Source organism: Lethenteron reissneri, chromosome 52 (genome assembly GCF_015708825.2).
Source record: "Lethenteron reissneri isolate LAM-NWPU_2019-01 chromosome 52, ASM1570882v1, whole genome shotgun sequence".
NCBI classification, from domain to species: Eukaryota; Metazoa; Chordata; class Hyperoartia; order Petromyzontiformes; family Petromyzontidae; genus Lethenteron; species Lethenteron reissneri.
This window is the reverse complement of record NC_083830.1, coordinates 6,138,988-6,156,683: the sequence shown is the minus strand read 5'-3', so window position 1 is coordinate 6,156,683 and position 17,696 is coordinate 6,138,988. Positions and strand designations below refer to the sequence as shown.

Here is a 17,696-nt window from a genome sequence, read left to right as displayed (position 1 = left end):
CCAGAGGTCGCAACCGGGTACCCGATACCCGTACCCTACCCGATACCCGGCTACCCGTACCCGGCCAGATACGTGTACCCGTTTGCAACCCTGGTGCGGCCGGGTACGGGTAGGCCGTGAGTCACTGGTGAGTAACTGTTTGTCACTCATTTCCCAACGTCTTGTCTCTTCTCACATTTCAAGTTCCTAGAATCAACCCACCCACGCCTGCAACATGGCTTCATCACAGAGGTCGCAATCAGGTACCCAATACCCGTACCCTACCCGATACCCGGCTACCCGTACCCGGCCAGGTACGAGTACCCGTTTGCGACCCTGGTGCGGCCGGGTACGGGTAAGGAATCAAAACCCGTTTGCGACCTCTGTCTTGAGCCCTTCCCCCGATTTGCCCATCTTCGGGACCAGGGTTGCGATTTCCGCATGGAAAATGCGGAAGGAGGGTTCAAATTTTCCCGCATTTTTGGTAAAGTCAACCGCAAACGGTGGAAAGACTACTCCTATGACCGCGCGCTTTTAACAACACGTTAATGCGTTCTATTGGAAAGGATACATCATGTACATGTGCTCGTAATCACGGCTCCGCATTTGAATAAAGTATGTGGTTCTTGTGCGGAAATCATATATTCATTCCAATCAGTAACTCAAAGCCCTACGTGATGCTGGGCCTTGCATGTATCCTTTCCAATAGAACGCATTAACGTGTTGTTAAAAGCGCGCGGTCATAGGAGTAGTCTTTCCACCGTTTGCGGTTGACTTTAGCAAAAATGCGGGAAAATTTGAACCCTCCTTCCGCATTTTCCATGCGGAAATCGCAACCCTGTTCGGGACCTCTGCATCCCTTCCCGCTCTCTTGCTCCACACCTTTTCTCTTCCCTCCCCTCTCACGATCACCCTCTCATCCTTGACACCTCGACTCTCTCTCTCTTCCACCACTTCCCCGTCGGGTGTGCCACGGGTGAAATTTACGGGCGTGCCGTTTCAACACGCGCGCGCGCGCGCACACACACATAAAACGACAGCTTACATTGGCAAGAGCGCACGCCTGCAATAATTTATTGGCAAGCCAAGGAACTCGGGCTCCCAGGAGCCTTGCATCAGGTCCAGTATTCAAGCCGACAGTGTCACAATGTTCAGAAAGACCCATAAATACAAAAAAATAAATACTGCATCTTAAAATGGTATTAAGGGTCTACGACTCCACGACTTACAAAAACAGAATACGGAGTGGTTCCCTAGATCGAGCGCAGTGATGCAGAGAGGGAGGCCCTGTTACAGATCGAGGTTATAAGGGCAAAGCTTTTAATGTCTCAATGATTTTTTTCCTTTGTTTTGGCCATTAGACCAACTGGAGTGGGTGGGTGGGCTGGCTGGCAACGTGAAGAGCCGTAGCCACAGGCATTGCTTCGTCATAAAAGCTGTTTGATTTCAGCGGCCGCCCTGGTTAATGCTGTGCGTGTGTATCAACCGCAATAATCCCGTGGCGGCCGTGACGTTCTCAAGAGTGTAGAGGCCACGCTTGTCCCGGCACCGTGCTATGGATTTGAAACTCGGGTCAGAAAAATTGCCCAATTGGGATAAAACCACGAAGCGACGCGGCCTTCTCCTGGCAGACGATGCTACGCGCCTGAGAAACATCGGACCTTCATGATGGCCTTCATGCACTTAGCATGGCGGCGACTGCCACGTGCACGAATCCATTGTGGTGGAAAAAAAAAAAGGTAAACTGGATGCGGTTGTGCCGGTTTTCTTGAAATATTTTTCCCGGGTCGCTGACCTCGACAGCCACGGCTGAATTGAATCCCTGCCGAGGGAGTTCTTTACACGAGGGGGTTCTCACTCAGTGCTACACCTTGAGTCGGGGGGGGGGGGTGTATGGAGGGGGTCTCACCCCAGCTCTGCAGGCGACCGCTGCCCAAGCCGCGGCACCATTGCCCTGTCCCGAACTTTGAACTTTCAACCGGGAAGCTCTCTGCATCACCGCCGTGTGCACGCAAGCACGCGCGCCCCTCCCCAGCTCGGTTGCGTGAACCCTTGGCGCATGAGCTTGACAGCCAAGTGCTACAATGACTGGCGTCGACATTGTAAGTCCTTGCTAGGGCTGGCGGTCTCGTCGTCGCCGACGACGACGACGACCTGCGGACGTTCACTATCAAGCCTTGGGGCATGACCCCGTGTTGATTTTTTTAGTTCATTTCTTTTAACAACGGATGAAAGACCAGAGCTCAAACTCCCTCGCAGGTCGTCTCACACTTGGTGGCAAGGACGTCGGACGCCAAATAAAATCGGTTGCGTAAAAATGATCTCACCCTCGATGTCGGGTTCTGTAAAACACGGCGCGGTTCTAATCGTATCAGCGGGTGCCGTCCACCAGCACGCAAACGACAGTATGGCCACGGGGCACCGCGATGTCTTCCCGACGTCCCCCGTCGCGCTCCACGCGCTGGGGAGATTCTTCGGAGGTCAATTAAATAATTTGTGCTCCCCGAAGACGCTCTCCCCGCCCCCCCCCGCCCAGCACGTGAGGCTCCCCGAGCTAATTTAGAATCTCCCAACGAACACAAAATAAATAGCCCACACAACCATGTAACGCGATGTGGGGGGAGCGGGGTCAAACATCCCAACGCTGAACAAAAATTACCCCCCAACTACTCGGTTGGGATGACACGCAGCAGCAGCAGCAGAATCAGCATCGTGGCCCCTTGTGGAAACTCAGCAGGACCCCCCCCCCCCCCCCCCTTTTGAATAAAGAACATTGAGAATTCCGTGAGGACTTTTGCGGGCGCACACGCGCACACACACACGCACGGACGCACACGCGCGCACACACGCACACACGCACGTACGCACGCACACACGCGCACACACGCACGCACACGCACGCACACACACGTACGCACGCACACACGCACACGCGCGCACACACGCACACACGCACACGCGCGCACGTACGCACGCACACACACACACGCAGCGTGGCGGCGAGACCGGCACAACCCGGTCAGCACAACGCGGGAGAGTTGCGCGGCACGACCGAGAAATCCTCTGCAGCGTTTCCCTGCACCGACGTTCCAATTCGGTTGTCAAGTTCATGGCCGGAGACCGCACAGAGCGTGCGGGGGGGGGTGGGTGGGGGGCGCTTTTAGCACAAAGGGGGGGCAGCATTTAACGTAAACGCTGCCCCGCCCCGGTCAATGATTTCGTTGTGTCGATGGCAAACACAATCGCTACTCCTAACAGCCTCTCCGTAGTCGCCACGGTTGTTTGGCGTGGGGCCGGGATTCTCGGCGCACGTGACGGTGCGTGGTGCGTGTTGTGTGTTGTGTGTGTTGAAGCGTGGCAATCGGTGCCAAGTCGTATGGCAAACAGCATTCCGAGCAATGAGAGCAGCGTGCGGCGGTGTCGAAGAGCGGTGCGCCAAGTAGTGTGGTAAACAGTGCGCCGGCTGGCATGGTAAACAGTGCGCCAACATTGCGGCGTGGCGCGGGGAGCGGTGAAAGTGCTGGTGGTGTGGCGCTCGCGGTGGGAACGGCTCTGACACCACACGCGCGCCGCCACCCTATCGAGTCACCGCCTTATCGGCGTACAACCGCGTCGGCTACGGCTTTGACGCCACGCCAACCGCACCACGCACCGTGCCGGCGACCGCCTCGAAGCCGCGTGCCGTGTGCCGCGCCGAGCCGAGCGCTCGCGGGGAAAAAACTTTGCCGTGGGCGTGGGGGCTCGCCGTGGCCGGCGCCGTGAGCCTAGAAGGAGGTCCCGGTGGCTGCGGCCGCCCCGGAGATGGCGCTCTTGAGCTCGTGCATGCTGCCGCACGCCGTCGCCGCCAGCTCCTCGATCTCCACGTTGATCTTGCCGATGACCCACTCCATCGCCTCGCGGCCCTGCGAGACGCGCGCCGTCGACACGCACGCGCGCACACGCACACACGCACGCACACACACGCGCGCACGCACATGCCGCCATCACCACGGCGGCCACCCCACACGGCAAGGCGTTAGCAACAGGCGGTCTGTGTGGGTTTCGCACGTGTGTTTGCGCGCGTTTGCCTTGCATGTACGCGCGCGTGGCAGCGAATGCGTGCAGGCGTATGTGCGTGCGTCCGTGTGTCTCGCGCGTGCGAGTTTGTGCGTGTGTGCGTGCGTGCCACCTCCGCCCCCACCTAACAACACTCGCGAGCGCGCGCGGGGGTCGTAATCGTTTCAAGGCGGTTGTCGTTAGGCGCTCGCCAATCGCCGGCAGCGCCACGCAGCAGCCAGCGCTTTCAACCGCTTTGAACCGGACACGGACGCCTGATTACGCACACGTGCAAACCGTGCTTTTAACCGTTTTAACACTTTGTTGGAGTATTGAGTCATAACGATAATCATTAGGGAGGGAGGGGGGGGGGGTAACATTACCCCCAAAACACTCCCTCCGCCCCCCCTCCCTCCTGCTTCCCTCCCACCCCAGCGATTCGCCAATTTGTCCAGATTCGATTCCGAGTTGACGTTGAGGTGGACGCGGGCAAACTCGTCAAGAGACCACATTCAGACTGCGCCAGTCGGGGAACATCAGCGACACCACCTTCCTCTAAAGGCGATGGTGAAGCAATCACTCCCGAGAAAAGGGGGGGGCAGGTTGGTGGTTGGGGGGCAGGTGGGGGGAGGTGGGCGCAGGTATAATTCTGGGTATCGGCGAAGGTGGCGGTGACAAGATGGAGGAGGCCACATGGGTGGGACACTGGACAAGGCAAGAGCTCGGCACAGGGTTCACTGGGCACATGCGGGAGAGGAACGCCTCTTCTTTCCACCGTCACTTGGGAGCCATGCCGGCACGGGGCCATCACGGCAAGGGGTGGTTTTTCCACTGCCGAGGCGAACCGAACCGAACAGGCCTTGCGACAAGTCCAAATCAGACTCGGGGCTGGGCAAGGACAGCGTGTGCGCTGTCTGCGACGTTGGTGGCACGGTTCGGCTACGGCAGTGGAAAAACGTCGCCGGTACCGAACGAGCTACACCGGGGGCTGGCTCGGCATGGCACCGGCGTGGTTCGGTTGTGCGGTGGAGAGAAAAAAAGAAAAGAGGTAAACGGTGGAGCATTGCGGAAGGAAGCCTCATGCACATCCATAGAAACAGGGCCCTGCCTCCAGCAGTCAATGGCGAGATGTTTATTTCATTTTACTTTTATTAATTTAATTTTTTTATCTACGTGACTCTACCGAAAAAACCTAAGAATATGAGATGTTAACTACCTCGCCTGGTATGCAGGAGGTCGTGGGTTTGATCCCGACCCTGATGACGCCTGCTGTATATTTTGAGTTTGCGTCTCTCTCTCATCATCATCACGGTGGCTCGGAGATGTTAACTACCTCGCCTGGTATGCAGGATGTCGCGGAGTTTGCATGTTCTCCCCATGGTATTTTCTCCGGGTCCTCCCATTTTCCCCTCCAGATTTAGAAACGTACGTTTAGAGTGTTTGGCTGCTGTAAATTTCCACGTGATAAGCCACTTTGTTGAGCAATCATTTGTGACAGCCAGGTCGCTTCTGAAAAAGAGCAATATAGCTCAGTGGGGGCCTTTACCTGGTAAAATAAAATAGTTAATAGATTTTATTCAACAGATCCCCACGGGATTAATAATATCAGCCGGGTGTGTCACGGGTCGGCGAGCATGAGTTTTTCCTTACCCAGCACACCACATCCAGAACCAGCTCTCACTTTGGCTGCGGCCACCACTTACGAGTGAAGCGTGCCACCGACCGGTAATCTATGTGCGACCCGACAAAAAATTGTCGGCGAGCAAATTGAAACCAACAGATTTACACATTGAGACCCGAACACTCGGGTCGAGAGACCCATCGATTTACACGGCCTAAATCTCCGCCAAGTCTGTGCGGACAATAGTTCCGCAGCCGGCACACATCGTGCAGTACGCCTACTCGTCCAGTTAGTCTGTCAACGACCTGGCGCAAGATTCAGTTTAGACAAATTAATCCCCGAGACCATCACAAGAAAGCATGGAAGGGTGGCAGCCACACTGCAGACAGAGCAACTGACCGAACCTTCTGCCCGCACACACTGCACACGAGTGCACACACCACACACGCTACAACACACACACGCACAAACACACACGCGCGCACGTGCGTGCAATAACTACAGCGGCGGTGGCATGGCGAACGATGGAAGCGATGCCCAGTGTGCGTACAGGAGACAAGAGTCGTTACCCCATCAGCGAGTAACAGCCGCAGGGAATAGCGATGTGGCTAACTAACGGCAGGGCCTGCATTGTGTATTGTCCACTCAATAGCGTCCCACCCCTGCGGAGACAGGACAGCAGCCCCGCGCCGGTTATCGGACGCTCGCCGTTGCGACGCGATCACTCGTCACACTGCAAGAGCCGGTCGGCAAAAATTCACGACGAGTGTTGGAGGGCGGTGGCGGCGGTGGCCGCGTTTCACCTTTTTGGCGTTTGCCGAGATGGTGCTGGCCATGAGTCCTTCCAGGTAGCTGCCTAAGCTCACGCCCTTCACGGAGATGATGGCTTCCTGCACGAGCATCGTCCTGCACGCGCGCACACAGCACACGCACGCGTGTATAACGACAACAACGGGCGTTCGCCACTCAGCGGCGGTGACGTCACCACGGCGCTTGTGCCAAGCTAGGTGGACTTTTTGAGAGCACGTGAAGTGTCGAAGGCCCCCGCTGGCAGGAGGTATAGCACACACAGGAAGTACACAAAGCAAGCAGCACACATATAAACAAAGCAGACAGCGCGCACACAGTACGCGCACAGCACACGTACAGCACAGCAATTGCACAGTACGCACAGTACACATGCAGCACACACGACAGTCAGCACAGCACATATACAAGCCAAGCAGCACACACATTGTGCATAAGCAGCCCAGTGCAGCGCAGTAAACAAAGCAGACAGCACACACACAGTACGCGCACAGCAATTGCACAGTACACATGCAGCACACACGACAGTACAGCACACACGTGTACAACGCACATATACAAGCCAAGCAGCCCAGTGCAGTGCAGTAAACAAAGCAGACAGCGCGCACACAGTACGCACACAGCACAGCAATTGCACAGTACACGTGCAGCACACACGACAGTACAGCGCACACGGTACAAGCAGTGCACGCTCGTAGCGCAGAGAAAGCGCAGGCCGCATGCCGGACGTCGGGCTTACTTCTCGGCATCGTCAGGGTGCGGCTTGTACACGAGGCGCTCGTCCACCGACACGAGGTTTGTGAGCGTGATCTGCAGAACGGCAGCAACGACAACACAAATACAACTATGAGACATCTCCTTTACCAGTGGCAAAATATAGTAGTAGGTTTTTACCCTTTAAACTGGTACAAAACTGACACCTTTATGCAAGGCATCATCGTCTTGGTTCTTTCGGTAAAGCCACGTAGAAGGGAAATAATAAAATAATAAAAATAAAACATAATAATATAATTCTCACGACGTTTCGGCCACAACGCAAGCAGCCGTCCTCAGGTGGACAGACCTGTTCTTCACCTGAGGATGGCTGCTTGCGCTGTGGCCGAAACGTCGTGAGAATAATTTAATTTTTATTATTTTATTATTTTCCTTCTACGTGACTTTACCGAAAGAACCAAGACGATGAATCCCTGCAGTCACGAAAGCTTTAAATCGAAAAATACAAGGCATCATGTTTGCAATAACTGCAACACAAGCAGCCAAAATGCAAACAAAAAGAAACAACTCTGATAATGGTAATGACAGTGCATATCATTACCATTATCAGAGTTGTTTCTTTTTGTTTGCATTTTGACTGCTTGTGTTGCAGTTATTGCAAACATGATGCCTTGTGTAAAGGTGTCAGTTTTGTACCAGTTTAAAGGGTAAAAACCTACTACTAAAACAAATATCAACTTTTTTTTTTTGAGCAGAAAAAACCCACCGAACTGTACAGCTCTTTTTCAGAAGCAACCTGGCCACAAATGATAGCTCAACGAAGTGGCTCATCACGTGGAAACGTATAGCAGCAGAATACCCTAAAAGCGTGACGTTGATTCTAAATGTGGAGGGAAAAAGCGGAGGACCCGGAGAAAAACCCACGCGACGACAGAGAGAGACACGCAAACTCCAAATATACAACAGGCGTCAGGGTTGGGCATTAATTCTAGATTTGAAGCTTTCGTGACTGCAAGGATTCATATTCTTAGGTTTTTTCGGTAAAGTCACGTAGGTAAAACATTTTAATTAATAAAAGTAAAATAAAATAAAAATCACGACGTTTCGGAGGCAACACAAGCCTCCGTCTTCAGGCTTGTGTTGCCTCCGAAACGTCGTGATTTTTATTTTATTTTACTTTTATTAATTTTAATGTTTTACTTACGTGACTTTACCGAAAAAACCTAAGAATATGTCAGGGTTGGGATCGAACCCACACGGCCTTGTATACCAGGCGAAGGAGATCACATCTCACGAGGGTGGAGCGCACACCACGGACCCCAGTACTGCTGTGTTCACAAGCGTATCGGTGGGTTTAATTCTGTATCTCTGGGATGTACGTCCTGGACCAGTTGAGCGATTGTTTGTTTTTTTACATAAATGTAAAACCGTTAAAACATTTTCAGGAATGAATCTATTTTCGTTTTAGATGTGACATAATTAACATTTAATATTGAAAACTCAATTTGTTACGTGATCGCTTGTTTTCGCCGATGTGATTTTCTCCCTCGGAAGTGTTTAGCCGACCGACAATAATCGATCTTCTTGGTTATTTCGGTAAAGTCACGTAAAATGGAAATAATAAAATAATAAAAATAAAACATAATAAAATAATTCTCACGACGTTTCGGCCACAACGCAAGCAGCCGTCCTCAGGTGAAGAACAGGTCTGTCGGAAAGACAGCGTCTGAATTCATTCAGACGCTGTCTTTCCGTCTGAATTCATTCAAACGCTATCTTTCCGACTGAATTCATTCAGACGCTGTCTTTCCGACAGACATGTTCTTCACCTGAGGACGGCTGCTTGCGTTGTGGCCGAAACGTTGCGAGAATTATTTTATTATGTTTTATTTATTTTATTTTATTATTTCCCTTCTACGTGACTTTACCGAAAGAACCAAGAAGATGAATCCCTGCAGTCACGAAAGCTTTAAACCGACAATAATCGAGTTTCAATAAACACTGTTCCCACCGCTGCGACGGGAGACGATTAAAAAAAACTCACGTTTGTCGACTTTAACTCCATCGTCCTCTGGGTTGGGTTCACGATCGAATGTTCCTTGACGTAGGTTTTGGTTCTGCCCGTTCCTAAGAGCTGCAAAACAACAACACGTACGCTCACACTCCCGCTCAATCTATTCACCACAAGGCTTGCGCCAGGCTAGGTGCACTTTGAATCTGTCGCATGTAAGTGTGGAAGCCTCTCGCTGCTGGCAGGAGGTCACGGGACAGACCCAGCAGGTGCCGTGGGGTCGACTGACTGAGATGACCGGCAGAGGCACCACGTGTGCCCCCCTACTGTGCAACTTGCTGTGTTTTTAGTCGCCCAGTGCTACGCTCGTTGTTGTGACCGTCGCTGCTCCGCCCTCCTGCCCAGCAGCATCCTTCATGAGCCTCCTACACAGAGGCCAATCTTGACACAAGAATGCGATCACAAGATTGTGATCGGATTCCGCGTGCGCACGCACGCACGTGACGTGTACACACACATCTCACGCGACGTGTACACACACACCTCACGCGACGTGTACACACGGATCTTACACGCCACGTGTACGCACGCATCTCTCACGCGACGTGTACACACGCATCTCACACAACACGTACACACGCACGTGACGTGTACACACGCATCTCAGACGTGACGTGTACACACACATCTCACGCGACGTGTACACACACATCTCACGCGACGTGTACACACACATCTCACGTGACGTGTACACACGCATCTCAGACGTGACGTGTACACACGCATCTCACGTGACGTGTACACACACACCTCACGTGACGTGTACACACGCATCTCACGCCACGTGTACACACACACCTCACGTGACGTGTACACACACACCTCACGTGACGTGTACACACGCATCTCACGCCACGTGTACACACACATCTCACGTGACGTGTACACACACATCTCACGCGACGTGTACACACGCATCTCACGTGACGTGTACACACACATCTCACGCCACGTGTACACACACATCTCACGTGACGTGTACACACGCATCTCACGTGACGTGTACACACACATCTCACGCCACGTGTACACACACATCTCACGTGACGTGTACACACGCATCTCACGTGACGTGTACACACGCATCTCACGTGACGTGTACACACACATCTCACGCGACGTGTACACACACATCTCACGCGACGTGTACACACGCATCTCACGCGACGTGTACACACGCATCTCACGTGACGTGTACACACGCATCTCACGTGACGTGTACACACGCATCTCACGTGACGTGTACACACAAATCTCACGCGACGTGTACACACTCATCTCACGCGACGTGTACACACACATCTCACGTGACGTGTACACACTCATCTCACGCGACGTGTACACACTCATCTCACGTGACGTGTACACACACATATCACGTGACGTGTACACACGCATCTCACGCGACGTGTACACACGCATCTCACGGGACGTGTACACACACATCTCATGCCACGTGTACACACACATCACACGCCACGTGTACGCACGCATCTCACGCGACGTGTACGTACGCATCTCACGCGCCACGTGTACGCACGCACGTGACGTGTACACACGCACGTGACGTGTACACACGCACGCCACGTGTACACACACGCATCTCACGCGCCGTGTACGTACGGATCTCACGAGGCTGGGCAGGCCCCACTCGGTGCTGAGCAGGCGGTGTGAGTGTAGCTGCCCGGCCGCGTCCACGTGCCGCCCCACCACGTCCACCCCCACCACGCTCGGGTTCATCGGGTTCGGGTACTTGCGCATCGCCGCCTGCGTCACCGTCTCCCACGGGTGGCTGCTCACACAAAGACAAAGATCCCCCGTGTAGCCTCGACAGACCGTTGGGGCAAGTGCTGTTAGCGAGCGGCACCGATGAAGGCCGGAACGGCACACGAGGGGGTGGGTGGCCAGAACCACGCCCGACCGCCTTTGTCTCCCCAGTGGCGATGTTTACACACCGCACCAGGTACTCATTTAGAGGCTGAGTCTACCCAGGGGAGGCCCAGGACTGGCTCAGAATAACCGTCACTGTGGTGTTTGGCCGTGAGCGGGAATCGAACTCGGGTCGCCGGGTTCGTCGTGCAGCGAGCGGCACCGATGAAGGCCGGCACACGAGGGGGTGGCTCGAATGACTACCCCCTGGTGTGCCGTGCCGGCCTTCATAGGCCTCATTTGGTTAAAATGTTCGCCACTTACATCATTGGAACCTCATTTGCCGGTAAAAAATATGATAATAGTTTTTTTACCCTTCTATCTGGAAACAAAACTGACACCTTTTTTTTTACTGGCAAATGAGGTTCCAATGGTGTAAATGCTTACCCCGAGCTCTCATACTCTGATGGTGCATTGTCTTTGAGTTGTGCGCCTTTTGGCGTCATCTGGTCCAACCCAGGTGAGACTAGGCTCTAAGGAAAGCTGTCTCGGGTGTGGACCAATCAACTTCAAGGACAGTGCATACATTATCAGAGTTATGTCTTTTGTTTGCATTATGACTGCAGGTATTGTGGTCTATGCAAACATGACTCCTGGTAAAAAAGGTGTCAGTTTTGTTGCCAGATAGAAGGGTAAAAAAACAATTATCATGTTCGCCGCTGTTAATTGTAGCGAGCGCGAATCGAACTCAAGTTGCCGGGTTCGTAGAGCAGTGCGCTTACCACTGCACCATCGCGTGTCCTCACACACACACGGAGACAAACTCGCACATGTACACACACACAGGCATGCACAGAGGCACGTACAAATACAAAGATCCCCCCGTGTAGCCTTAACAGACTGTAGGGGCAAGCGATGTTAGCGAGCACCTACCAAGGCCGGCACGGCACACGAGGGGGTGGCGATGTTTACACGCTGCACTAGGCACAGTACTCATTTCAGGCTGAGTCGACCTAGGGGAGGCCCAGGACCGGTTCAGATAATAATCGCCGCCGGTGTCGGCCGTGAGCGGGAGTTGAACCCGTGCGGCCGGGGTTCGTAGCGCTAACCGCTGCGCCACCGCTCCCCTAACCGCCGCACACACAGCCCAGCATGTGCACGCACACAGCCAGGTCAGGGACAATGATGGTGGGGGGAGGGGGGACAGACAAGTAGGGGGGGGGGGAGGTGAGAGGGGTGGTGTCGTAATGGGAGAGGCCACAAGGGGTGGACATTCGATGAGGGTGAGGGGGGGGGGGCAAGGGAGAAGTGGGGGGGGGTGTATGTGGAGGGGGGGGGGCAAGGGAGAAGTGGGGGGGGGTGTATAGGGGGGGGGGTGCGTTGCGACCTTGGGGTGACCCTGTCCTCCTTTGACCCCTCGGCCCCTCCCTCCATCCTCCCATTCCCCCCTCGCCTTAAGACACCGGACCCAATCCTCTAAGCCGCAACCGATTCGATTCGCCGACGCGCAACGCGTTTCGATTCGAGGATCGATGCTTTCACAATAACGACCCCTAAGCGCATGCTGCCGAGGTCAAATGAGGGCCTGCGCACAACGTTCCCACAACGTTGTGGGAACGTTGTTGAAAGGACAAAAAAAAATAGGCGACGTTTCGGTCAATGGGCCTCCCATAATAAAACAAAAACCCGCACGACAAATTTCTCAAAGATTTTTTTACAGATTTTTTTTTGTGTTAGATCGCGTAAAAAATATATAAATGTGTCGTTAAACCCGCCACCACCCGACACGGCCAATGAGTACAGCAACCGGCCGCTGTGTTGGGAGAGTAAATACACATTTACAATTTGCTCTACGCCATCTAACCCAACAAACTAAACCTACATTTTGGATATTGCTCGCGACGGGCCTAACGTGTGAAACTGACGTTCGTCAAGAACACAATCGACGGGTGACGTTTCGGTCAATGGCCCTCTTTCAGTTTCCCTGCGTCAGCTTGTGCGTAACACGATTCAAAGGAATCGACGGAAATCGATTACCACGGAACGATTCGATGTCAACGACCGCTTCGTTTCCCGGTGATTTCACGATTACGGTGGGTGAGCGGTGAATCGACGCAAACGATTCCTGTCACATCCGGCCTCAACGCCGCATTGCTACGGCGTTCAAACACCTTAGACTCGTCGCTATCGTGATGATTATTGTGGTTCTCGTTACTGCCGAGTCCACGAAAGGGTAGCGGGTGATGCCGCCAGAAGCCGCTACAACTAAATTAAAAAAAATTTATGGAGGAATCGATTCCGTTTGAGACGGAATCGATGGCGCGCGAGTGATTGCGTCACTTTCCGTTACGCAACACGGGGGGGGGGGGGGGGCGCGTGGGGACATTGAAGCCCCCGGGAGAGACACTTTGGACCCCTACAGGACCCCTATAGACCCCCTACAGGACCCCTATAGACCCCCTACAGGACCCCTATAGACCCCCTACAGGACCCCTATAGACCCCCTACAGGACCCCTACAGACCCCTATAGACCCCCTACAGGACCCCCTACAGGACCCCTAGACCCCCTACAGGACCCCATATAGGACCCCTACAGGACCCCTATAGACCCCTATAGGCCCCCTACAAGACTCCTATAGACCCCTATGGACCCCTATAGACCCCCCCCCTACCTCACAGATCACCTACACACCCCGTGGGGACACATACAGACCCCCACCGACGCCGCTAGACCCACAGAGACCCACAGAGACCCATGTGTAGCCCGTCACAGACTGTAGGGGCAAGTGCTGTTAGCGAGTAGCGCCTATGAAGGCCGGTGGGGGGCCAACACCACCCCCGGCCGCCTTTGTCTCCCCAGTGGCGATGTTTACACACCGCACACACCAGCTGCGCATTCGAGGCCGAGTCGACCTAGGGGAGGCCCAGAACCGGTTCAAGATAACCATCCAAGGCTTCCTACAATCCTCGTGAAGACCCCCACAGAGTTAGTCCCTTCCCCCCACGTGTACACCCCCAGTCAGGACCCCCGTCTCAAGGGGGTGTTTATGATCCCTCACTTGAATATCGCTGATTGAACCATCGTTTGACCCACCCACCCACCCACACAAATCCCCTATAAACGTCAGCAGCGAGACACCCACCCTGTTGTAAGACCAGTGCACAGCACTTTGCATATCCACCTGGGAAGTTCGTCATGTCCCTGTACAGAAGTCAGCCATATACTGTACCTCCTATGTACCCCAATAGCCTCCCTATAGCCCCCCTCAATTGCACACGTACCCCAATAGAGCCCTGTGATATCCCCTATATACATACACACCCCTGCAGATCCGTCACCTGGACCGTTATAAAATCCCGTTTGACCCCTGTCCTACAAAGGCTTCTGTAAATAAAATCATTGTAAGGCAATAACCACATCAATTTAACACATACTACCCCCCTCCCCCCCGTGTAACCCCCCCTTACAGGCAGCGTGAACATCGCGTTCGCGAGAACATTCCACGCGCATCTCCCTGTGGACAGAGTTGGCGGGGCGTTGGATCCTCGTCACCGGAACACACGCACCCCCCTACGAGACCCCTGCAGGACCCTGACCCCCGATTTAGTTGAACACCCCCCAGTGTTAGACCCCCTACGAGACCCCTGACCCCTGACCCCCCGACTCACGTGAACACACAAACCGCAGTGTTAGCCCCCTACGAGACCCCTGTAGGACCCCTATAAAACCCCCTACAAGATCCCTGCCCCCCGCGACTCACTTGAACACCCCCCAGATGTAAGCCCCCTACGAGACCCCTTTAGAACCCCAGTAAGGCCCCCTATTAGACCCCTGCCCCCCCAACTCACTTGAACACCCCCCCCCCAGTGTGAGCCCCCTATAGAACCCCTGTAAGAACCCCTGTAAGACCCCCTACGAAACCCCTGCCCCCCACGACTCACTTGAACACACACCCAGAGTAAGACCCCTACCAGACCCCTATAGAACCCCTGTAAGACCCCCTATTAGACCCATGCCCCCCCCCCCCGACTCACTTGAACACACACCCCAGAGTAAGCCCCCTACGAGACCCCTGTAAGACCCCTCTAAGACCCCCTACTAGACCCCTGCCCCCCCCGACTCACTTGAACACACACCCCCCCAGTGTGAGCCCCCTACGAGACCCCTATAGGACCCCTGTAAGGCTCCCTACAAGACCCATGCCCCCCCCAACTCACGTGAACACACCCCTCAGAGTAAGCCCCCTACAGAACCCCTGTAAGACCCCCTACTAGACCCCTATAAAACCCCTTTAAGACCCCCTACGAAACCCCTGCCCCCCCCGACTCACTTGAACACACACCCCAGTGTAAGCCACCTACGAGACCCCTACAGAACCCCTGTAAGACCCCCTACGAAACCCCTGCCCCCCCCGACTCACTTGAACACACACCTCAGTGTTAGCCCCCTACTAGACCCCAATAGAACCCCTTTAAGACCCCCTATTAGACCCATGCCCCCCCCGACTCACTTGAACACACACCCCAGATGTAAGCCCCCTACGAGACCCCTATAGAACCCCTGTAAGACCCCCAACGAAACCCCTGCCCCCCCAACTCACTTGAACACACACCACAGTTGTAAGCCCCCTACCAGACCCCTATAGAACCCCTGTAAGACCCCCTATTAGACCCCTGCCCCCCCGACTCACTTGAACACACACCCCAGTGTTAGCCCCCTACGAGACCCCTATAGAACCCCTGTAAGACCCCCTATTAGACCCCTGCCCCCCCGACTCACTTGAACACACACCCCAGTGTTAGCCCCCTACGAGACCCCTGTGAGACCCCTGTAAGACCCCCTATAAGACCCCCTATTAGACCCATGCCCACGCAACTCACTTGAACACACACCCCAGTTGTAAGCCCCCTACAGAACCCCTTTAAGACCCCCTATTAGACCCTTGCCCCCCCCCCCCCCCACGACTCACTTGAACACATGTTCCGAGGTCCAGATTTTCATGGCGACGCTGCTTCTTCTCCCGGCGTAGAGAGGGAGTGGGGGGAGGGGTGGAGGGGCGGGGCGGGGGGCGCGCGCTTCCGCGGCACGTGACCTCGCGTCAAGGAGACAGCCGGCCCGCCAATGGGAAGAGTCGACGAGGGACCACGTGACGAGCGGGTGGCAAAAGTGGGGGAGGGGTGAATGAGGGGGGAGGGGCGAACGAAGGGGAGAGTGACGTCACGCAATTGGAATGTGCCTCGTGATGCACCCCCCCCCCACCGCCGCCAGTGACGTCACGCCAACACGCACTCACACAAATGACCCTGGCGGGCAGGGGTCACTGCGGCAATGGGAGACCAGAACACGCTACTTTCGTTACTCTACCACGTTACTTTCGTTACTCTACGGCGTTACTTTCCATACTCTACCACATTACTTCGAATTATTTTAAACAGTATTTCCGCTACTCTGACGCGTTACTTTCGTTACTCTACCACGTTACTTTCGTTACTCTGCGTCGTTACTTTCCATACTCTACCACGTTACTTCGGATTATTTTAAACGGTATTTCCGCTACTCTGACGCGTTACTTTCGTTACTTTCGTTACTCTGCCACGTTACTTTCCATACTCTACCACGGTACTTCGGATTATTTTAAACGGTATTTCCTCTACTCTGGCGCGTTACTTTCGTTACTATATCACGTTGTTTTCGTCACTATGTCACGTTACTTTCGTTACTCTGTCACGTAACTTTCGTTACTGTCACGTTACTTTCCATACTCTTGTCACCTTACTTCGGTTCATTTTAAACGATATTTCCGCTACTCTGCCATGTTACGTTCATTACTCTACCACGTTACTTTCGTTACTCTACCACGTTACTTTCCATACTCTACCACGTTACTTCGACTGCTGACAGTTGTATTTTGGAGTATTTAATATTCATTTGGTGTTCTTTTAGTCTCATGCTGATCATTCGTCCTGTTTGCCCAACACAGCATTTGCCACAAGTGCAGTTAATCCGGTACACACCTTCTGTTGATAGCTTCGGTAATACATCTTTTCTACCAGATATTAATTTCTGTATTTTATGTACCGTGCCAAATCTGACTCGGATGTTTTGTTTTTCCCAACATCTGGCTAGTTTATCAGTTACTCCCGCAATGCACGGTATTTTGATCGTTTTCATTACTTGGGCAGTTTCAAGGCTCGTGTTGTTTGATTTTGTTTTGGCATTCAATGCCCTGTTGATTTGTGCATTATTGTAACCGTTCATTTGCAGCGCTTCTTTAACATGTTTAATTTCACTTCTCAGACTGTCACCATCTGACACTTTCTTACCCCGATGAATGAGCGTCTTGATAAGAGCAGATTTCTATGCCGGGTGATGGTGTGACTGCATTCAGATAGGCATCAGTATGAGTTTTCTTTCAGTAAACGCTGTGTTATTTTACCATTTTGACCCCGTCTGAGCAGAATATCCAGAAATGGTAGAGTTCTGTCAGCTTCCACTTCCACGGTGAACTGGATGGATGGGTCTTCTTGGTTCTTTCGGTAAAGTCACGTAGAAGGGAAATAATAAAATAATAAAAATAAAACATAATAAAATAAACATG

The 17,696-nt window shown here is 53.5% G+C and overlaps 2 protein-coding genes across 2 annotated transcripts in view; one reads left to right on the top strand and one right to left on the bottom strand.

The window, feature by feature from the left end:
• Nucleotides 1-1,030: 1,030 nt before the first annotated feature.
• On the bottom strand, nucleotides 1,031-16,232 carry PRELID3B (PRELI domain containing 3B). The gene is made up of 6 exons (XM_061573240.1): nucleotides 16,068-16,232; nucleotides 10,851-11,019; nucleotides 9,201-9,290; nucleotides 7,182-7,252; nucleotides 6,439-6,541; nucleotides 1,031-3,881 (listed from the first exon to the last, which is right to left on the bottom strand). Exons 1-6 carry the CDS (start codon nucleotides 16,097-16,099, stop codon nucleotides 3,744-3,746), a joined length of 603 nt encoding a protein of 200 aa, XP_061429224.1. The 5' UTR covers nucleotides 16,100-16,232; the 3' UTR covers nucleotides 1,031-3,743.
• LOC133355808 (uncharacterized) overlaps nucleotides 4,669-17,696 on the top strand; it is a 29,937-nt gene continuing 16,909 nt past the window's right edge. The window contains exon 1 of the mRNA XM_061573193.1: nucleotides 4,669-5,062. Coding sequence (XP_061429177.1) covers nucleotides 4,708-5,062 — 355 coding nt within the window. The 5' untranslated portion in view covers nucleotides 4,669-4,707. The remainder of the gene's footprint in view (nucleotides 5,063-17,696) is intronic.